The sequence below is a fragment of the Pogona vitticeps genome, chromosome 9 (assembly GCF_051106095.1).
Source record: "Pogona vitticeps strain Pit_001003342236 chromosome 9, PviZW2.1, whole genome shotgun sequence".
NCBI classification, from domain to species: Eukaryota; Metazoa; Chordata; class Lepidosauria; order Squamata; family Agamidae; genus Pogona; species Pogona vitticeps.
In genome coordinates, this window is record NC_135791.1 from 22420457 (window position 1) to 22443164 (window position 22708).

Below are 22708 nucleotides of genomic sequence, written 5' to 3' on the forward strand. Positions count from 1 at the left end.
GCGAAATTGTCAGTGTGTCACAAACAACTGGTAGAAAAGCTTTTGTGGATTTATTTGTAAGTTTGATTTGAAGGCAGGATTGGAAAGTGTCAGGTGTATTGGTGGACTGCTGTGCATTGTGAACTACATATAAAGTTGCATGGAGCAGGTACTGAAGGCCATGGCCAAAATGCAAGTGGTTTAAAAGAGTATCGTCAGGTCTTTTTAATCATCCTCCCCTTGTATTTCTTCATCCCTTTCTAGATTTCTTTCTCTGCTTCACCTCTCCTCATTTCAGTGTACTGAAGTCCATGTGTTTGAGGTCCATGTGCACTCATGCTCACCTAGTCTTCACTGTGCAGACCTAGCTTTTTCTGATAACTTGGACCTCGACGCATCCCACGTGGCATGAATGGATGAAGGTGACCAAAACAGCCCCGTGTTCGGATTCCATTTCAGTGAAAGCTTAAAACATTTCAGCCGAGAGCTCTTCAGAGAGTATATTCCCCACTCTGTCCTCTCAGCTGTATATTCATCTCGGCTCGACAGTTGTCACTACCGATAGGCCACGTTATCTGAGGGACTGGTCTGGAGGCTCCTCAGGCTGCTTAGTCCACGGATGTGCTCCGACTCCCGCAGAAGCCCAGGTTTCATTTGAAGAAAAAGTTTCTGGACCTCAACGTTGTGGATGAAAGACATGGAAGGGAAGTGGAAATTAAGAGGCAAGGTCCATGGATTATGATAGCTGTAGGCTTTCAAGGAATAATTGAAGAAGAGTGTTACAGGATAATATTAATGCTGTGCAAGATTTGTATGCGAGCATTATTGATGACATGCAATGAGCACCTTTCTTGTGGCCCTCTGATATTGGAGGCCTGTGGCACTGGGTCAGTATACAGCAACAGGGTGGGGGATTTGGGAAGGTGGCCTCTACTGTATTTTCCATGCTCCCGCTCCTCTTTCCCTTGCACAGGGGTCTTTTCCTCTACCTTCCACCCCACAGCCCATGTATTTCCCCATGCCCCATTCCTGTCGATAGGTTAATTGCCCAGGGTCAGGGTTATTGACAGCCTGATTAGTGCCCCTGTCAGCTCTGTACCAGGCTAATCTAGGCGGCCACAGCCCGGAAACACCAGCGCATTGATTTTTTGGGGGATTCCCAGCGACCCCCGCGCTGACACATTGATCCGGCTCCCAGGAGCGAACTCTCTGTCAGCGCCTCGCTACAGGCCTGCCTCGTGGCCCTAGCCGTTATCTAGTTGGAGCCAGTCTTAGGAACTGGGCTAGGAGACGAGAGGTCGGTTCGGATTGCTGCTACAGTTGGCCGATAAAAATGGTCCAATGATTTTTCTTTGCTCTAACCAGTAGACCAGAGAGATCTCCCGGAAACTGTAAGAACGATGGGATCCTGACTCCCCTGTTCACTTAGCAGGCTCCTGGGGACGTATTAAAATGCTCACCCCTCCTTTCAGCCCCATCTCCTAAAATCTCGGGCACAGTACTTTAATCTCTTCTTCAAATGAAGTCCCGTAGAAATGTTGGTGCCCAGCATCTAAATGGTGACCTCCCCCTAAGGAGGGTAGAGAAACAAGAAGACACTAAGTCCTTGAAAGCTGGCTGCTTTTTAATGGCACCCCAATAATTGCTGCTTAATGAACTCATGCTACCGAATGGGCTGCCCCACATATACATTTCAGTGGGAACTGCCTTGCCCACATACCTGCCTTGGTTCTGGCTTGCTGGTTGGTTTGTTTTGACCCTTATCTTCCCATGTGTTTCATCTGTAAAAACGATCTTAGAATCTTAGAACTGCAGAGCTGGAAGGGACCCTATAGGTCATTGAATCCAGCCCTTGTCAAGGAGGCAGAGCAGAGTCCAACTCTCGATTTCTGGCTCCACATCCAGATGCATAAACTTCTGAGCTATATTCAGCTTTTTGCAAGTAGCATCTGTTCATTTGTTTGTTTGTTTGTTTGTTTGTTTGTTTGTTCGTTTGTTCGTTCGTTAGTTCCTTCCTTCCTTCCTTCCTTCCTTCCTTCCTTCCTTCCTTCCTTCCTTCCTTCCTTCCTTCCTTCCTTCCTTCCTTCCTTCCTTCCTTCCTGTTCCTGAGCCTGTAGATCAAGCCGGCGCTTGAGGAGGAAGCAGGATTCTGTTACGGATTTTGGAGCACCCAAGTTCCTATCCCTCATGAAGGGGTCTGCCCATGGCAGATCACTGTGGCCAGTTTTTGGCAAGGCCAGTGTTTCTGTTTCGATCTGCATGCCTAGCAAGCCTCCTCATCTTTAGAGCCAGAGATGGAAGAGTCGTCATCTTTACTGTGTTGGGTCACTCATAAATACTGCTCTACATCCGGAGCTAGGAAGGGAACCCTGAACCCCATTCCTCTGTATCCCCTGAAAGGCAATGTAGAAAGTAGCTCACACTAACAACGCTGTGAAGAAAAATAAGGAAACAATGAACTGAGCTGTTTCCCAAAGGGAAAGAGTGAGCAGAAGAAGCTAGGATCCCCCCCACCTCATATATGCTTCCTCTAGCTCTCGAGCGCTTTAATATCAGACTGGGGTTCCCCGCCTCTCCCCCCGATTGCCCCCTGCCATCACTTACACAAATATTGACGCTAATGGCATGTAGCGGGATGTAGAACATCCCAGCCTTCTAATTGTTGTGACTGGGGATCGGCAGGCCGATTAAACGCCATTGATTTTCTCATACTAACCGCATTGATTTTTAAATTTCCTATTGATTCCTGCCCTAAATCTCTTTAAGCAAAGACTTCACTCCGCAGATGACATCGGCTGATTAGCAGGAACAACTGTGGGTACGCTCCGTAGCCGGAGGTGGGGGGGGGCGAGGAACGGGGGGGTTGTGTTAATTCTAGAGGGGCTAAGAACCAGTTCACCTGGGTTATGGAATCCAAACGAGTGGGTTTTTGGTGGGATTTTAGCAGAAAAATTGCAAGCTGAAAGCAAGGGCATTAGAGTTCTGAAGGAGATGTGTACAATCATAAGAGACTACTGTGATTTGGACTCTGGGTGGGGCATTTTGGGTGGACCTGAGTCTTTTCAAAACCACTTGTCGATTCTCTTGGTAGCACACCAGGAAACATAGGGCCAAGGTGAGATTCCCCCCCCCCCTCTACCGGAGTGCTTCAAATCTTCTCCCATGGTGGCGGCGGGGAGAATTAGTTCAAACAAGTTGACCAAGCCTATGTATTTCCCGGCGGGTGTGTGTGTTAATGATTCTTAGTGACCAATCCTGAACAATTACATAGATTTTTAGGTTTCTGAATATATCTACAAAAAAGGAGAAACAGTCATGCGATTTCCTGCTGTGGACATTTCCATCTGTACTTTGCACATTGTGCATATGCGCAGTTGATAGATGATGGAGTTTTACAGGTGCCAGTGAGGAAGGGAAGCAACACATAGCACATGGGTGGCGTAGGTGTGAAGTGGCACAGGGAGAAGGAGCCCGTGAGACACTTAAAAGGGCCTAAGTGTAACTCAGCACAGGCTTCTGCCTCTTCTCTTCACAACTAAGATGGCACCCAGTCCAGTAGGCTAATAGCAAGAGTGCTTTGATGCCATCTTTCTTGACATCTGGTACATCTGGAAGGCTGGTCACTGCTGGCATCATCTCTCAGGCTTCTTGGGCAGCTGCCGGAACCTCTGCCCTTCATCTCTTCTCTTGGCTACTCTTCAGATTTCCTGCAATGCCACAAATATAGATTTGGGCCGGAGAATTGTGACATACCAAAATGGCCGTCACATCAACCCTACCTAGAATGTATTTGCGAAGGCTTTCACAGCCGGGATCTAATGGTTGTTGTGGGTTTTTTCAGGCTCTTTGGCCGTGTTCTGAAGGTTGTTCTTCCTAACATTTCTCCAGTCTCTGTGGCCGGCATCTTCAGAGGACAGAGTGCTGTCCTCTGAAGATGGCGGCCACAGAGACTGGCGAAACGTTAGGAAGAACAACCTTCAGAACATGGCCAAAGAGCCCGAAAAACCCACAACAAGCTACCTAGAATGCTGTTACCCTCCATTGCTCGGGATCCTGGCTGGTGGAGTAAGGGTCCACTGGAGAACCTTTTGCTGGGAGATCTCTTTTAGACCTGGAACTGAATATACAGAAAACTTCTCTGTTTTGCAGAATAAGGTGCTTTCTTAACAGGTCCTGTCAAGGCCACGCCTTAGGCTTCTCACACAGTGCCATTGATTCTAAGAGAGGTGAGCGTTAAGTGTGAGGCAAGTTGTAAGGTTGACAACCCCATAACCTGTTTCCTGATGCCGTTTCTCCCTAACTCATCAAGTGAATTCGACTGGAATAAAAATACCTTTGGAGGGGAGCCATATTGGGCTGGTAAACTGGAAAACGTTGGCTCTCTGTAATATCTTTACAATATTTATATCCCACCTTGTAGTTCTGAAACACATTTCAAAGTGTTTTACAAACTGTTCTCTGTTAAAAAAAAAAAGGGATGCTCAATAGCTAGCACAGGAGTCAAAGTTACGGAGTGACCTTCAAGAACCACATTTGCCCAGGAAACGTTTCCTGTCCTTGTTTCTCCTGGCTTTCATCTTGAGCAACAGTTTTCCTCAATGTCCTCTGAGGCAAGTTAGCATGCTGGGAAGGTAGCATCTTACTCAGTCTAGGTTAGAAGCAATGGACAGCCAATGTTTGGCTGTAAAATGGACCTAAGCCCCTCTCTTCATATATGCTGCAGTACACCCAGGTATAAACACGTGGATAACTGACAAATAATTTGAGCCTGAGGCACAACATAGCACAAGGAACCCCATAACCAAATTATGGGGCAGTGTGTAATACTGCCCCATAATTGGGGCATACTGATGCTTTTGAACTTTGGCGCTGGAGGAGGCTCTTGAGGGTCCCCTGGACTGCAAGGAGAACAAACCGATCCATTCTAAAGGAAACCAACCCTGAGTGCTCACTGGAAGGACAGATCCTGAAGCTGAGGCTCCAGTACTTTGGCCATCTCATGAGAAGACTCCTTGGAAAAGATCTTGATGTTGGGAAAGTGTGACGGCAAGAGGAGAAGGGGACAACAGAGGACGAGATGGATGGAGAGGATCATCGAAGCGACCAAGATGAATTTGACCAAACTCCGGGAAGCAGTGGAAGATAGGAGGGCCTGGCGTGCATTGGTCCATGGGGTCACGAAGAGTCAGGCACGACTAAATGACTAAATGACGATGACAACGTGTAATACCAAGGAAGAAACTACGAGTGCTGGAGTGACATAGGGTTTTTTATTATAAAAAGATGTTACTTCTAATGTTTATCCTAGCCTAAAACCTTTCTCCTCTTTTCTGACATGATTTGAAGTTGCAAAATGCATGTTGGTTTGTTTTTTGGTGGCACATGTATTCATTGCTTCTGATCAAATAGATCTTAAAGGTTTGGGTACTCTTTTGGAAAACCTGCAGCACCTGTTTGGCCAGCCATGGGAGTGAGACAGAACTGATTTCTGTAACCTCCACTGGAGTAAGAATAACTTTATTATACCCTCCCATCAGTTCCCTTATTATTTTCCTCAAGGCTAACTAAGGGTGGTCCTGTTGAGCTTGCAAGAAAAGCTAATTTCTATATGCAAAAGCCCACCATCATGTCTGTACTTCCTTCCAATGCCAGATTTCTTTTTTTCCCCTTGAACTGGCTGTTTTCTGACCTTCTTTTGTCTTTCTTTAGGTTCTGGACTGGACTGGAGTGAATGTACTACAGCTGCCACTTCTGCCTGAAAGGTCAGTAGGTCTGCAAAATTTATTTATTGGGCGTGTGATTGGGAAACTACCTGTTGATGACCCCCCCCACTCCAACAGAAAAGAAAAGGAGGTCTGATAATAAAACACAAAGCAACACCTCAAAAGTCTGTTTAAGGTGTCCTCTCCTCACCAGATGCCACGTATAAAGACAGGTGCGTGATATAAGTGCAAGCATGTACCAGAAAGTCTAAAGGCTGCATCTCTTATGGAAAAGCAGGTGTAACTTTGAGTAGAGAAACATTCCATATATTTAATGTATGATTAATCCCTTCTCAGCTGGCTACTTCTCCATTCGATATTGTTTTGCTGCTCGCCAGCCCCCTCCCACTGCCGTATTTCAAATGTGTATTTATGAGCGTCCGCATTCTTCTTGATCCTTGTGGGGCAGAGGGTTGTATCAGCTTGAGTAGGGAAGTGGTAGGCAGAGGAGTACTTCTTGCCATTTTTGTGCTCAGAAATTTTCTTGTCAGAAAGCTCAACCCCCACCCACCCCCCAAAATGTAGCTGTTAGGCTTTCGCCCTGCGTCGTTATGCCATAAACGTCACTAGCGTGGGGTGGATTTTCTCTACATTAAAGCTCGCGTCGATTTTACATTACACTGTAGACCAGCTAAAGAAAGAAGGATGATTCTTGGGCAGGGTATTAATTGTGCAACACTTCCCCTTCCTCATTAATGGAATTTTAGGAGGCGGTCCAGATGTCATCATCTGCCATTTATATTACACCTTCTTTCTTTCCCATGCCTTCTTCCATCATGATCTTGGCAGAAAGAAAGATCTGTTGACAAGGAAATTGCTGTATAACCATTGTTTGTAATGTAGATATATTTGAAGTCTTGTATTGCTGCGCAATGACTTTTTCCCTAGGATTTATCCTTCTGAAAGGAACCTCATCTTGAAACTGGTTCTAGTCCTGCCAACCTCCCATGGAACTGTATAGTTCTTTAAGGAATGTCGGGTATCTGTAAGGGGACATTTTCAGTTCCCTCACCCAGTCCTCACCCCCAGGATTCTGTGGTGAAGCCAAAAAGGTCGAATGGTTCTATATAGCCAATGTTTGTAATACAGATGGATTGGGAGCCTTGTCTGTGAAAATACTCGGAGAGTGTCAATGAGGAGGAAAAGGTGCTGTCTTATTGAAATAAACACATAGGGACTCGGGAACTCTGTATGGAAAGCAAACACTTACACAGAGCCATGCTTTCAAGACTACACTTAGCTTCCAGGGCCATTTCTCTCTCCACATACTTAATAGAATCATACAATCATGGAGTTGGAAAGAGTGCCTATAAGGCCATCAAGCCCAACCCCCTGCTCAAGGCAGGAATCCAGATCAAAGCAGATCTGACAGAGGGTTATCTAATTTTCTCTTGAATGCTTCCCACATGGGAGTGCTCACCACCTCCTGAGGTAATGGATTCCATTGCTCTAACAGTTAAGATAGCCCTTGACATCTACCGTGTTTCCCTGAAAATAAGACAGGGACTTATATTAATTTTTGCTCCAAAAAACGCATTAGGGCTTATTTTCAGGAGATGTTTTATTTTACAGCCATACCATCTTCTTCTGGTTGCTGCAGAAAGGTGGAGGGCGAGGTTACAGTATACTTAACTGGGGCTTATTTTTAGGATAGGGCTTATATTACAAGCATCCTGAAAAATCATACTTGGGCTTATTTTCAGGTTAGGTCTTATTTTCGGGGAAATAGGGTATGCCTACAGAATACTGGGAGATCAGTAACATTCCCTCCCCCCTTTTCATTAGGGCAACTGCTGGGGGCCTGCCTTAGAGCTACTGCGTAGTAGCTTCTCCCTGTATCACATCCTCAATCTGAATCAGTGTTCTTCGTCAGAGTTATTAGCTATGGAAATGAAAACATACAGGAACAATACAGGTCGTCTACTAGCAGGTGTATGCGTGTGTGTGATTTGCCCCAGGAAATCAAGGATAGATAGGCTACCTTGTCCAAATTTGCTCCATAATTACTATTAGCACCCCACAAAATAAAAATAATTAATAAAATCCAGAGGTATATTAATATTGCCCTGACATTATGTCTGGAGATGTCCTTAAAAATGGTAGCACAATAAGAGAAACAGATGATTGTTTTTTAGGAAGGTGATGGCTTCTGGATAATGATTTCCATTGGTGTGTTCTTAGGCATTTAAAGTCTAGAAAACCAGTATAACCAATCTGGATGAGCAAGGTAATGTTTTGTGGGTGGGCAAAAGTTAAGACATCAGCCTTTCAACCAGTCGTGTGATTCTGAAAGTGGAAGCCTCTTGTTTCCTCTTTGGCATCGTCTCCCTTTCTATTCCAGCCAATGAGCAGAAATAGTTCGTGGATATTAGGGTGATATCTGAGATATCCTTTACTGTGTTCCCCTAAAATATATTTTCCTGAGTCAGCAGCTGGGCATGTGGAGGAAGTGGGATCAGTAAGGTGCACACGTGTGAAGACTTGAAAATATTTGGTTGCTCAGACATTTACAACAATAAGCTGGTACCAGTCTCTGTGTATGAGACATGCATTTTGGTTGACTCTGGAGAAGGTGATGTTTCTGTGAAATGGGGATTACACCACTTTGAACTTTTCAGGGTTTTAATGTTGAGCAGAGGAAAGAGCTAAAGACTGAAAAGTAGGCACACAGGTGAGAGAACCCTATACAGTACATAGACTCATGTGCTCATGTGCTCATGTACTGTTTTCTCGGAGGAAATTTTGCTGCAAAAAAGACAAGCATCTTTCAAAGCTGAACAGCAGTTGATGCTTTGAAATTGGGGGCTGCTGCAGTTCTGCCATTTTCCCTCTAGAACGCATGTGTCCCTGCTTTGCCTGATGGCTAGAAATTTTAAAGCACATTAAAAGACCTGTATAAAAACATAGCAGATTATATATATTGTTTTGTTTGATGGCATGACAAGGGATTTTGTCCCTATATATATGCTATTGCACGCTGCTAATATCTGGCTGGATAGCTCAGTGCGTTAGCTGGCTGCAGAGTCAGAGGCTGGCAGTTCAATTCCTTACCATGCATCTAAGGAGAGCCAGCCTGGGTGGCCCTGGGCAAGCTGCACAGTCCTGGGATGCCCCCAGAAGAAGGGAATGGTAAGCCACTTCCTGGCGCTCTCTGCCTAGAACACCCTGAAAAGGATCACAATTGACTTGACAACACATGGTTATTACTATTTCGATTAATACTTCAAATAGAGGATTAGGGATTGAGATGAGAAATTTATACACTTAAGCCCAATGTTTACACTGACTGAGTTTCTAAGGTTGCAAGAAAAATGTTCCCCAGGATCTTTGCCTTTCATTCAGGACCTGAAAGACAAAGTGGAACATACCTGATTCTTGTGTGTCTCTGTGTTTCTCTTTTTTGGGGCCAGTTCCTTCTGCAATACTTTAAAACAGGTGATAGTCTCGCCCATAACTTTTTTTGAGGATGGGGGACGACATTGCCTTTCATTCCGTTGTATGTGCACGAAGCCACAAACGGCACAGTTCTCTCTGTGTGGTGGAGTTTTCCACCATGCTAACTCTTTCCTTGGCTCTTGGCCCCACAAGAGAAAAGGGTGAAGATTCAAGAGGATATACCGTATTTGCCACAAATGGAAAGGGTCGTTCCAAGGGCTGGGTGATTTGAATGCTGATGTGTGAGATAAGGCAAAGCAGAACATGGAACCACTGCCCCCTGTTGATGATCGTTTACCCCCCAGTGTTTTCTCTCCCATGTCTTACTCGAGATCCCTTCCCCGCCTCCATTTTTGCTAAAGATCTTCTGCAGCGATCTTTTTGCAAAACATCTCCACTTCCCTGCCTTCCTTTTTCTAGGAAGCAGGGAAATGAGGATGCAGGCTTCCTAGGTTATCTCCGCATGTACAGCCTAAAAGAAGATAAAGGGGAAAACAGCCCGAGAAGGCTGCTTTCCTTCACCATATACGATCACTGAAGACACCCCAGTGTTCGGCAGCAACAGAGAAAGCCTGTCTTCCATTCTCCTCACCTTGTTGCTCTGATTCCCTTTTCTAAATTTTATTTTACTTTCTGGAGGAGAAGAGCCATTTCAGATTGAATTTCTCGCTTAAAGAAAAGAAAAAAGGATCTCCTCCAAACTAATTTTCAATCTCCCCCCCCCCCCCGCGATTGGTTTCAAATTAAAGAGCACTATTAAAAACATAAGCAGCAGCAAGAGTTTAATAAGGTTTGAATGAAAAAAAACATTTAACAAGAATATTAATTCCAGATTTCTCAGTAATTTTTAAAAGACAGTCTGTGAATTGCTCCATTAAATTGTGTTTTTGAATTTGCTTCCTCCTTTGTATTGCATCGGGTTTGTAAGCCTGGATGTTGTCCTTTTAGATTCCCGTAGTCCTTTGGAAGTAGGCCCAGAGTGGAATGTGGGTGTTATATTGTACAGGAGAAAAGGCTATAATTAAACTTTTTTTTTAATGAATGGACTGAAGGTGAACAAATATGAGATGGTAGGGAATGAGATGCTACATGTTCCTCCAAACTTAATTCTAAATGAAGGAAGAATGCTAATACATGCAAAAACACACACATTAAATTCTAGTACTGCATAGCATCAGATCTTATACAGTGCAAAATAGCAAGCATTGTTACTCAAATTTTGATATAATACAGATTGTCTTCCCTGTTAACATATTTCCCATATTATTTTATACATGTCACACAAGAGTAGCAAAAATGTCTGCATATGTGTGTTAATTATGATACTACCACACTGTAGCTAATGGTCCTACTTTTCCCGGAGTAATGAGGAGAAAAATGATGTGATTGTGTATCCATTCCATGGAGCGAAAGCTAGGCACAGTGGGATTTCTCATCTACAGGTAGATTTCCTTTCTTGACCGGGAATCATTTACTCAACAAAAATGACATGTGATGGGATCTTTCCACCGGCTGCCAGCACCAACAATTAGGTATTCTCACCCAATTTCTGATCCTAGACTGGGAAGCCTGGATGCAATGCCCAGTACATTAGTACCTATCAGATCTACAACAGTGCAGCCTGATGTGTGAAGAGAATTTGTCTTCTAATCCATCTTGTGCGATGTAGATGGCGGTGTTCAATACCCGCCCATTTATCTGGGCCTCTAAGCACAGTTTTTACCTGTGTGTTAATCAATAGCAAGACACACCTTTATCTCTAAATTGCAGTTAGAATGCACAATGGACAATATGAAAGCTGGGCTTGGAGGGGGGAAAAAACCCTCACCATCTATATGATATGTCTAGGAGCAGAGAAATTAAGGCCAAGATCCAAAGAACTACATGATTGTTTCCTCTTAGCTGAGGGCTTTGGCATGCTGCTCTCACACAGATGCCTTTTTTTTTTGAAACTGAGGGTTCTTTCAAAAGCAGTTTGTGATACAGCATGAAGGAAAGGGGCCTGCTATTCAAAGAGAAATAGTCAAAATCACAAGCCTTTCAGCTCATCTAAAGCGACTCTTTGAAACCCAGCCTATATAGATAAAACCCACCTCTATTTACCCATTATTTCACATGCACTCTTCCCTTTCACCTCCCGTTCTCTCTGTTCTTCGCCCATAGTATTGAATACTGTTGTAGAAAGGTAAGGTATTAATTAAAATTATGCCTTAAGAGAAGGAAGAATACTTTGGGCAACAATAAAATTAGAGATGAGCTGAATGTTGAGGGTGATTATTTTCAATTTCTAGTTCAGCCAGTTTGCTGAGGATAGGTTGCGAAGCCATTTTTTTTCCCACCCACACCCAGTAGATACTGGTGCAGACAGGGTGGAGACTGGAAGAGATATATTCAGGATGCACACTTTTAGAGCAGTGCAGTTCTTCAGCTTGTTTGGGCTACAGTGCATGAGTGGTGAAGCAAATATAAGCCCGTTTTCACAAGAGCCAGTAACAACGTCCTTTCATCTGAAAAGAGACATCGAGCCATGGAGTAAATATAGATTAGCAAAATTTCAAGGTGGTGTCTTTAAGTTTCACATGTAGATTACAGGAAGTGGGCATGGCAATTTGAGAAGTGGCTTTGGCAGAAAAACGGACCAAATCTGGTTCTGTGACTCTGCTGGGCTTCTTTGGACAGGTGGATTTGCGATGGACTCTGCTCTGCTTTCCTAGGGTGGTTTATTATTGGCACAGACCAACCTCCCCCCCCCCCCCAAGCTGAAATGGCTGTGCACAGACACCCGGTTTTCAGCTTCACTCAACCCCCCCTCCCCACAAACCCACTTCTTCAGGTAGGATCAAACACAACCCAAAATAGCTGTAATCTCCAGTTTGGTTTTTAGAATATGGGGGAGTGTCTACTAAAGAAGATGCGGAGGTGCCTGCTTGTGTATGTGTTGTAAATTTTGCCTTCTGATGACCTAGAGACAGAGAAGGGGGAGAGAGAGAGAGAATGAAAAGGGGGGGGGAACACATTAACACCCCTCACTTTAATGCTAGCAGCAGTTAATTTTTGACCTCACCATTGTGGTACTGAATCAAATAATTGCACCCTTCCTGTCCCATTCACGGGCATTTCTCCCCTTCCTCTGTCTTTTCTTCTTATCCTCTGCATCCCTGTCTCTCCCCCTCTGCCCCATACATATTCATCTATTTGCCCCTCCATCAATCTGATATCTATCTATATTACCTCATATATGCCCCCTCGCTCCCTCTGCTTCTCTCCCACTAATACATGTCCGTCCCATTGCCCATCCAGAAGCCTTTCTCTCTCCCTTTCATAGATTGTGTCTCCCACGTTGCTCTCTCCATACATTTTTCTCTCTTTGCGCCTCGCTTCTCTTTACTTCCCCCCCCTTCTCCGCGATCCCAGACCTTTCGAAAACAAACAAACAAACAAACAAAGCTGACTTGGGGGGGGAATTAAACGATACATGAAAAGGCCCTTCAAAGGGAAGGCAGAGGATGGCTCTCCTGTTGACCCAGTGGTTTAAAAGGCAGTCCCTAGTAGGGGACTCTGATAAAAAGGAACCAGGGGAAAGGAGGAATCCGTCTGTGTCCGTGGAGGGGACGGGGGATCGCAGAAATGGCCTCGGGCGGGTGCGATGCTTTCTTAAAAAAAGAACACACCCCTTTCGGGTGGGTCGTGGCAGGATCCTTTCCTTTCCTGCATTTGGCTGGCCTTGGCTGCGGCCGCGGTCGGCTTGCCCACTCCCGTGGCTGGTTTAATCCAGCTACACTATAACAGAAATGTTATGGTGCGGGGAAAGGATGTGAAAAAGGGGTACCACTTGATTTACAGGGGAGAAAAAAAAGGATCGCTCCCCGCATCATTGCGTAGTTCTAGTCCGGGCGAAACAGACATATCCCCTTCCTCCTGTTTAAGGGGTTTAGCAGGTTTCCCATCATTCCCGCTTTAAAATCCTGCAAAATCTTTGTGACAGAGATGGGGAAGGAAATCGGGGGGGGGGGGGTTAGACCAGAGGGGCCTTGGCACACCTTCTTTCTAGCCACTTTGATGGGCGGTTCTCGCCCTGTCCCTATTTCCTTGGGACGGTGCCCCCTTGCCAGGCTGTCAGCCACAGCTATGGGCTGCTTGTTCGCATACGTACCTGGCACTTTGGGGGTGGGTGGGTGGGTAGGTACCAGAGGGGGGGATCCCCCCACCCCCTAAAAGCAAAACAACCCCTTCAACCCATTCGCCTTCGTCTAGAGAGAAGTCACATCTGAATGCGTGTGCATTTTTTAAAACCGTGCCAAGTTCGACCATTGGGTGAAGGAACCCCCCCCCCGGGGCGGGGAGAAGCCGGACGTGAAATCCGGAGCCAGCGACCCCAGGCAGATCTGGGCGATGGGGACCGGCCTTTCCTGCCCCTCTCCCCACCCCCGCCCCGAAGCAGCGATCCCCCTTGTCAAGGGAGCTGTTGCAAGGGAGGCGAGGCGGAGCGCAAACCGGGAGCAAGGCGCGGGGGCTGCCCCGGAAAGCGAAAGTGAGCCCGCCACCAGCCAGCCGCGATCGGCGGCCGGGTTGGAAGTCTGTGGCCGGGAAAGAGTTCCCGCAGAAGCCCGGCCGAGCTCAGGATCTCTCCCGTGGGCTGGTTTCTTTTTGGAGCGGGTGGATGGGTGGGAAGGTCACCCCTTTCTTATGACAGCCCTAGCAGCGATGGTCGGTGTAAACGGTCTCACAATAAACCAGGACGGGGGCTGTGATCGCTGGTCCGGGCTGCGGGAGAGAAAAAAAAAAAGGGGGGGGGGCCGCTGCTAATTGAAGTGATGGAAAGAAGCCCAGCGTGATGAGCCTGATTAAAGGGTTTATTTTTAGCCCCGGCAAAGAGGAATCGGAAGGTGTGAAGGGTGTGTTAATTTTTGAAAAGAAAAAAAGAAGGGGGGTGGGAAGAGAGGCGAGGAAAGCTTATTCTTGGGGTGTCAGTAATTCATCCTTCCTGCCCCCCCTCCCGCTTGTTTCCCTCCCCCATTCAACACCCACACGAAGCTTGTACCTAAGGAATAATTGCTTTTGTCTGGGTGGACTCTACTTGTGCAAAGAGTGAAGCAAAACGGGGGGGGGGAGGTTGGAAGCAGAGCCCCCCATGGGGGGGATTGCGAGGGACGGCAGGTCGCTGGCTTGGATGTCATCTGTCAAAGCGGGGTGGTGGGGAGGAGAGAGGGAGGTGGAAACCGGGGGGGGGTAGAGAGAGAGAGAGAGAGAGATAACGGAGAAGACAATAAAGTGGGAATCGGAGGCTGTGTGTGTGTGTGAGAGAGAGAGAGATGGAAAGGGGGGGGCAAGCGAGGAGGAGGGAGCGAGAAATTCGGACGGAGCTAAGCGGGGCCCATTGATGTCGTGAAAGGGGGCAAGACAGACACGCACACACGGGCGCTGTCGGGGGGGGATCGGCGTGTTGCACACACACACACGCACGCACACACACCACACTTCCAGGCACATATTCACCTGCTCCCTCACCCCATTTACCTCCCCCCCCCCAAAAAGCTTTAAAATGATGCACCCTGTCCGGCTATAGTGACCAAACCCCACACGTCCTTGCAACGCGGACACACACACACACTCATATGTGCGCACCCCCCCCCACAGACACGCACGTGTGTAAGTGCAGAAAGCGGGGTGAGGGGGGGAGAGAAAAGAGAGAGAGAGAGAGATCTGTCCGATTTCCACTCCGCGACACCCCCCCCCCATCCCCAGCCTGGGTGGATTGCCATTCTTGGCCGATCATCACCTGTCCAGCGTGTGTGCTTCCCCCCACCCCACCCGGACCCCGCCACCCCTCTCTCTCTCTCTCTTTCCCCCCTCCCCCACCCACCCACCCACCCAACCCTTTCCGATCTATCTATATGTTTATATTTTTTTCCCTCCGTGGGGTTATGCGGAGTGTCACTCACAGGTCCCCGACATGTTCATTCCGCTGCCGGTCCCCTTGGTCTTCCCAAGATCCGCCGGCCCGGAGAACGGATGGCGCCTCAAGTCGCCGCTCGCCCTGCGCTCTGCAAACGGTAAGAAGGGGTGGGTGGGTTGGGGGGGGAGGAAAGGAGAGAGAGAGAGAGAGAGAGAGAGAGAGAGACCGACAGACAAGAGGGAAGGAAGGCGAGGAAGATGACCCCCCCCCAGGAAGAAGGCAGGGAAACACCCGGTACCCATGGGGGGGGGAGGATAAAAAAAAATTAGGAGAGGACGAAGCGCCCCGCAACTCCGGGAAGAAGAAGAAGAAGAAGGGGATCGCGAGCGAGCGAGCGAGAGAGAAAGGAAGGGAAAGAAAAGGGGAACGAGGGAGAGGAAGAAAGCGGAGATGTGCGAGCGGGGTTTTTATTCATGCGGTATTGATCCGGAGTGTCACTGCTCCGTATCGAACCTCCGGCGCCGGCATCCTGCGGTCGATAGGCGGAGGGGGTGGGGGCCGGGTTGGGGGGGGCGGCGGCGGCGGCGAGGGTAGCAGGCAGCGGAGGCGAGAGCCGCGAGAGAGGGGCGACCGGGCCAGCGGGAGAAGGAGCGCCAAAGAATTTTTTAAAAAAGAAAAAAATAAACATCCCAGAACAAAACGGAAAGGTGGGGGAGACCAACTTTGTTGGGGGGGGGGGGAGATTTGCATCCTCTTCCTCCTCCCCCCACATTCTCAATTAGCAAGGTATTATTCCTATCCCCCATGGAAAGGCTGTTCTCCCACCCGCACGCCCACCCCCCCATTGATCTCCCGAATTGCTTCAGGATATTAGGAAGAGGAACGGGTGTGTGGGTTTGGGGGGATGGGGTGGGGGAAGGTGGGGGTGAAGGGTTTTCTCTCCCCCCTCCCGTTCCAGATGAAATTGGAGGTGGGGGAACAAGGGGGTGGGAGTGGGCAGAAGGCACCTGTGAGATCGTTGGGCAGCATCCTCAAATAACACCACCTCCCCCCCCCCCATATCTTGCCTGGCTCCATCTCTTTGCCTGGGGTTATTAGCATCCTTCCTTAGGTGCTGGTTTTTAGTGACCTGGCCGGCACCATCAGCACCACCAGCGTGTCTGTTTTGGATCTCAGGTGCGGACCTTAAAACACTTACTAAGGACCGGTCTGGTTGGATAGCCTGCCAGAAATGTACAGTTTAAATATCAGCTTCCCCCCCTGTCCTCAGGATCATCTAACTATCCCACCTCCGACCAAATTCCCCTCACAATGGTTTCTTATTTGCAGTTGGCCAGATTCTCCCCCTTGATATGCCAACCTCTCTCTTCCACTTATCCTACAAAGATCTCTAAGTAAAATTCTTGAATTCTGAAATGTTTGGATTCTCTTGTTTTCTTGGGATTATGGGCTCCAAACAGGAAATGAAAGAGGATTTGTCCCCTTGTATTTTAAGAATGGATTCCGCCACCCCTAGCAATGAGTTCTGTTTTGTCCTTTCTTTCCTCCTTAACACAATAAATTGACGCATTCTCTCCGGATTGTTCTGCGCTGTCCGAATAAGACATAAAGTTTTTCTTGTATCAAGCGATTTTGTTTCTGTCTTCCCCTGCAACATTTTGTCTGGGTACATTCGGAGAAGTACTGGTGGACTGGACTTCTTGATGGTCCATTCAGCTGCGGACACGGCCATAAAATAGTGAATGAAGAGGCTTATTTCAAAGAACAGGCCTTCTGAAGAGGAACACGTGTGTGTTTAGGGGTCCAGTGGTGTGAACAGTAATCAGAAGGAGGATGGAGTGACTTGGAGCTGACCTCTTTGAAGGGCTTTTCAAGTGACCTTGGAGGAAATTTTTTATCTCCTGTCTCCTAAAATTAAGAAGTGGTGGATGATATGAGGCCTGCTGAGTAAATACATGTAAGGATTGGGATGGCGGTGTTGTGGCTAAGGTGGTAAGGGTTAGGGTTGCTTATTTGTCAATGAACAAATTCGTGATAACCATTGAGAGGTAGACTTCAGACTCCGTGGCCTTTTCCCAAGGCCAAGAGTTAGGAAGAGAAGCCAGGTGTCGTGGCCACTGATTCCCCAACACGGTGGCTTTGCACAAGTTCACTTGACACGTGAGATTCAGAATGAGTAGGGTCAGGGCATGAAGAGGGTGTCGGGAGAAAGAGAAAGCAATCTGGAGAAGGAGCAAAGAGGAAAACGCGGGGAAACCCGACGGAAGAGATGTATCTGGGAGATGGTTTCCGAATCAGCTTCCATGGCTGGCAAGGTGGGGGTGGGGGTTCAGTGAAGTGGCTTTGCAGAACCGGCCCTATAGGAGCACCCTTCCCCCCCCCACCAGCTCTGCTGCGGCCAGCACGATGTGGAAATTGTATTGGTGTCAAGCCCAGTCCGTGCTAATGAACCCGGAGATCTGGGAAGCGGAGCTTGTTCAGAGGCAGAAATCGATTTTCCAGGCTATAGGAACTGCCCCCACCTCCAGCCCTGCACATGCACGCGCATGCACACACACATACACTGGCCAGAGAAGTGAGTGTGTCTCTGTGTGTAGGGTGTGTGCCTCTGTGTCCTAGGTGCCTTTGCAGCTGGGAGTGAAAGAGTGGGGTGTCACAAAGTGAGTCAGATTTTGCACTAAAGTTGTTGCAGTGGCATGAGGGGAAAGCTGGAATTGCTGTTGCATAATAAGGGGAGGGTGTCTATTGTAGCTGAGTCTTGGTGAATCACATTGATAGAGTGTGTTGCTCAAATGCTCACTACTGTATGTGTGGATGTGGGGGGATAAATTCCAAGGGACCGTCTGCAAGATTTTACACCATTGGTATTAGTTATTAGGGTTCTGGGTACCTGAGATTTTTTCCCCCTGAGATTGATCATAGGTACATGGGGGGGGGGACAGAGGTTTAGATGGCCAACCAGGTATTTTCCGATAGACATATTGGCTATTGGTCTCCCAACACAAGATGATATCTCCTTGAGTGTCTTTTGGTCTGTGGACAATGCTGTACACGTTTAATTCATGTGATGTCAGACTAGAGCATGTGTGTATGTGTGTTGCATTTCTTATAACTTTAATATAAAAACCATGTTGAATGAGGCAATGTCTCTATCTTCCGTTAAAAATAATAAGTTTTTTACACAAAAAGACCACCGGTGAAGATGCGCTTGATGTGTTGCATCTAGCGTTTGATATTAAACTTTAAAGATTTGTAATTACCTAGTTGATGGACTAGAAAACCTATTGGGCTAGGTTTAATAGCAGCATACAGTTGTAAGCTTTAGAGTTAGAAGTTACCTATCTTTCTGAATGTGTAAAGGACAAAGGTTACACTGATTTAGGAAATTCCCAATGCGTATTGCAAAAGGGCAATTTTGAAGAAAGCCCTTTTCCCTTTCCCCCAATATTTTCCACCCCACAGCGTATCTTAGATTTACTGTTTTAGGCTCGAGCATCCATTTCTGTTGATGGCTGACGGGATTTGAATTCAAAGCCATGGAGAACTTCAGCTTTGACTCTCAACTTTGATTCGGGGTTACACGGCTTGGGTAGCTGGAGCTCATTTAGTCTGCTTTGAGATCTGATCAAAATCAAAGGCGGCACCTGTCAGAAAATCTGAGTAGACGTTATATCTTGAATTCCCACATAGCCACTTGACAGTGGCAAGCAATGATTTGCTAATGGCAAAGTTAGTCCTCCATGAGTATGAAACCTTTGTGAACTTGAAGCACAAAGTTTCCACAAATAAATAGAAATTTTATGAATGTGTGTTACTTTCAAATAAATTAATACTTTTATTATGCAGCTCTTGGCAAAATGCTTTGCACTTGCCAATTAAAGTCTTGAATAAAGTTATTCTTAAATATCATATGCATATATTTATAATTTCATACACACACAGTGTAATATTTACTGTATACATATATACAGTAAGACAGGTCAACAGTGGCTTATTCAATAAATGCTGGTAACGTGTCATTCTTGTACAGTACTATACTTTTGTTTAATGGAGTACATGGTCAAACTGCTACCTATTGGACCAGGTGGTAGGCTTTCCATGCATGCTGTGACATGACTTGGATAGGTGCTAAGTGAAACCAGAATTAGCTTGAACCAATAGATGATGGCTTTTGGATTGACCAAAAATTGGCAAGTTGTAATCTCAGCCCCCGATAGATCATTCACTATATTGGATTTACTTTTGTATTTAATTTAGCCAGGTAGCCGGTGAGGTTACAATCCCAGCCTCTAAGATCCACAGCCCCTTTGCTTGTTGAGTACATGGTGTGCATGCAGGTGTGTGCTTTATTTTGTAACTGTGTGTGACTGCTGGGACTAGTTTGTGGCACATATCTCGTGAATGCCTGCCACCGAATGTCAAGATTACTAAGTTAAGAGATAAAGATTAGGCAAATCCATGGAAGAGACTAGCCAACAAGTTCTGGAACTATATATTGTGTCAGAATCAATGGGGGGTGGGTGGGAAGCAAAGCCATCTACTACTGCTGTACCCCTAAGTGTCTGACCTCTGAGGATGAAGAACTGCGGGTGGGCTATTCCCAGAAGGCTCCATCTTTTGCTCTGAATCACAGCAAACACTTCACCATTGGAGATGAGGATGTTCACTGAGATGGAAAGTTAGCTCCATCGCCCATCTCCTATGACAGTGATTCTACATCAGAGTAGGTGAGGACTGGAGGAAGCAGCTTGGTGGTCCACTAAAGGGCCATTGCCTTTGTAAGGGGCATAAACATGCATGCCATTTCCATAAGCCCTCGAGTGAGCAGATTGTTTATCTCCTGGGGAGTGGCTCCTTTTGCAGCAGTGGCAAACCAGGATGTAGCCCTGGTGGGTCATGGCCTATTTGATCCCAGACAATCTGGGACTCATAAGAAGCTTGTGCAAGGGGTGGGTGCGTGGGTCTTGGGCAGGAGAGAATGCATTCGTGCATGGGGGGGGGAAGAGAAGAGGTATTTCCATACAGTGGCCGCAGGAAGGCCATCTCTTCCTTGCAAAGCTCGATTCCTCTTTCCCCCTCCCCCTCTTCCTCCCCTCGCCGCCTCCTCCCCTCTCCTCGCCTCTGCTTTTTCCCTTAAATAATAATCATAAAAAGGTCAGCGGCAGGAGAGCTGCACACCCTGATTGGCCGAGCTGTGGGCCCTTTGTTCCAGCCGAGCCTCCGGGCACCGCCACGCGCCAGGGTCAGCAGGATTGGGGGGGGCGAGGAGAAGGACAGGCTTCCCAAGGGACTGGCCGTTGATGATGGGGGGGTCAATGTGCAAGTGTGTGTGTGTGCGCTTCTGTGTGAAGAGGAGAAGGAGAGCAGGGTGTAAAGTCTTTTCTTGCAGAGGCAGTTCTCCCACCTCCCGACCCTTAGCCTCTGCTTTTCCTTTCCGTCTCTTACTGTCTGTCCACCTTTCTCCCCGGGCATCCCTTGCTGTCTCTTCCTGCTGGCCGCAGGAGGTCCTTCTCGGAGGTGGCTTCCCCTTACAGTCAACCATCAGCACAGGCCCACATAGAATCTGGGCCTGATGTCTCCAGCACAAAAGTATAGACCATTGGCTACACCTGTAAGCTCCCCAATGCACTTCCTATGACCTGCTTGTCATATCCAGGACTCCTCACCCACGTTGCTCCCTCCCTCGCTTAGCTCTAATCCTTTTCCATTTGAGTTTTCCATCTCATCCTCCATCTTTTGTTTATATCCCTAACCCTCTCTTTCTCTCCCCCTTCTTTCCTTCTTTTTTCCCCCTGATCACCTATTTCTTCTCTCTCCCGCTACCGAATATTCTGCAACTCCTAGGCTTTATCAGTCCTAGCTGTGGAAGGGAATAGTTGTGTTAGTCTGCGCAAGCATTATAGGTAAAAGCAAAATAGAAATAAAAAGTGAAAAAAGAGACAAAAACATGATGGCACTTTGTCCATGACAGTTCACATTAAAAAATGATAAAAGTTAGTCTTTAAGGTGCCACTGTGTGTGTGGTTTTTTTTGTCCTTTTAAAACTTTTTATTTCTGTTTTGCTTCCACTTACAGGCTTTATCATTTTTCTCCCTTTCTTGACTTCTTTCCTCTACATATTGGTTTTTTTTTCCTGCTTTAGTTCCACCCTTCCAAGAATTTCATTCCTCCTCTTCTCCTGCTAGAAATAAAAGGATTTGTAGAATCATTTAAGAAATTCTACGCTTAATTTCGGAACATAGGATGAAGACCCACACTTAGCTCTCTAGAGCGCACCTTGTCATCAAAATATATTAAAGCACCATGGTGGTTGAAAGTCCAGTCCAGTGACTACTTGTGTGTAAGTGGTTTCACTCAGGAGTCTCCAAGAGCAGGGCTTTTGCTTGCACCCATATCTCCCGCCACTCTGAATTTTCTCCGCTGTCTTGTGCTTTACTGATCATCGCACACCTTTCTCAGCGCAGAGAACCTTTTCCGATCTCCTTATGTGCCTGCATTTTCCACCCAACCGTCCGGTGTTCGGTTCTCTCCCTCTTGTTCTGCTTGATGAGTCTCTTTTACCAGGTTGAGGGTGTTTTACGTTCTTAACTGTCATCCCAGCCTCTTTCCTCTTGTCTTGCTTTCACAGTCTGGATAAAGGTTGGTTCTTAATTCTGGTAGAGAAGGCAAAATGGCTGCTATACTAATGTGAACAGTGGCCATGAGAGCCGTCTGTAGGTTCGCTTGTGTATTAATGGAGAGTGTGGCAGTGAAGACAAAGTAAGTGTGTGTGTGTAATAACCCATGGGTCTTAGCCGTAACTGCTGGCTTGTAAGTGATAGTCCCTGCTTACTGGGTAGATGTAGCCAAGTCACTGCCTAGCAGTCTTATGCATCCCCTCAAGATGGTAGCTTGTGGGGTAATCATACTGCCCTGTCTTGAGGTACTGTATATGATGGAAGATTGCAAAATGACCTCCAAATGCAGGGCTTCCACCCCCTCCTGTATCTGCCCTGTCACTATACTGTATAGACTTAGGTAACTGTCCCTCGTTGCAGATGCTCAGGGGTGCTTGTGGGACTCACTGTCAAGTCAGACTTAAGTTGCACCAGTGACTTGACCTGGTCTCGACGTAAGGATTTTTCAATGTCTTGGACTCGACTGGTGAATCGGAACCAAACCATCACCTCCCTTTTTTTTCCTGGGGAAAAAGTATTGTTTCTAATAGGGACTCAGACTTGGGACCAAAGACTTGGAATTGGGACTCATACACAAAGACTTGCCAACATCCCTGGCCCTTCCCTTCTCCGGGAGGATAGAACCCCCGTGTGTTACTACAGTCCTTCCTGAGACCCGCCTCTTACCCTGATTGCAGGAAAAGAGCCTGATCCCACTGACAGTTTTTAAGTAAGGTTAAATTGCCAGCCTAGTCCTCTTTTGTACATGGAATGGAGGGGGGGGGGTTCATCCCTTGCCTCGGGCAGCAAGGTGTCTTGGTATGGCTCTGACCTTTTCCAATAGGAGTCTATGGCTTGAGTTGGACTCTGTTTTACATAGCCCTATCCTGAGTTTCTTAGTTACATTTGAATGGGCCCAAACTTTGGAAATTGGCTTTCTTTTTTAGATTGGGAGCTTATCTGAATGAGAGTACAAGCTG

At 46.9% G+C, this 22708-nt stretch overlaps 1 protein-coding gene and 1 long non-coding RNA gene across 5 annotated transcripts in view; one reads left to right on the top strand and one right to left on the bottom strand.

Annotated features, from left to right (window-relative positions):
* The window catches only part of POU2F2 (POU class 2 homeobox 2), a 107675-nt gene that overhangs the window by 22409 nt on the left and 62558 nt on the right, over positions 1-22708 (top strand). For 2 of the 4 annotated variants that reach the window (XM_078380330.1, XM_078380331.1), the window contains exon 1: positions 15130-15229. In XM_078380330.1, coding sequence (XP_078236456.1) covers positions 15130-15229 — 100 coding nt within the window. Of the gene's footprint in view, positions 1-5688; positions 5742-15120; positions 15230-22708 lie in introns of those variants that run through there. The other 2 variants (XM_078380329.1, XM_072980314.2) reach the window with 2 other exon arrangements.
* On the bottom strand, positions 9942-15206 carry LOC140702104 (uncharacterized). The gene is made up of 2 exons (XR_012081155.2): positions 15119-15206; positions 9942-12138 (listed from the first exon to the last, which is right to left on the bottom strand). It is a non-coding gene; the product is annotated as an uncharacterized LOC140702104 (long non-coding RNA).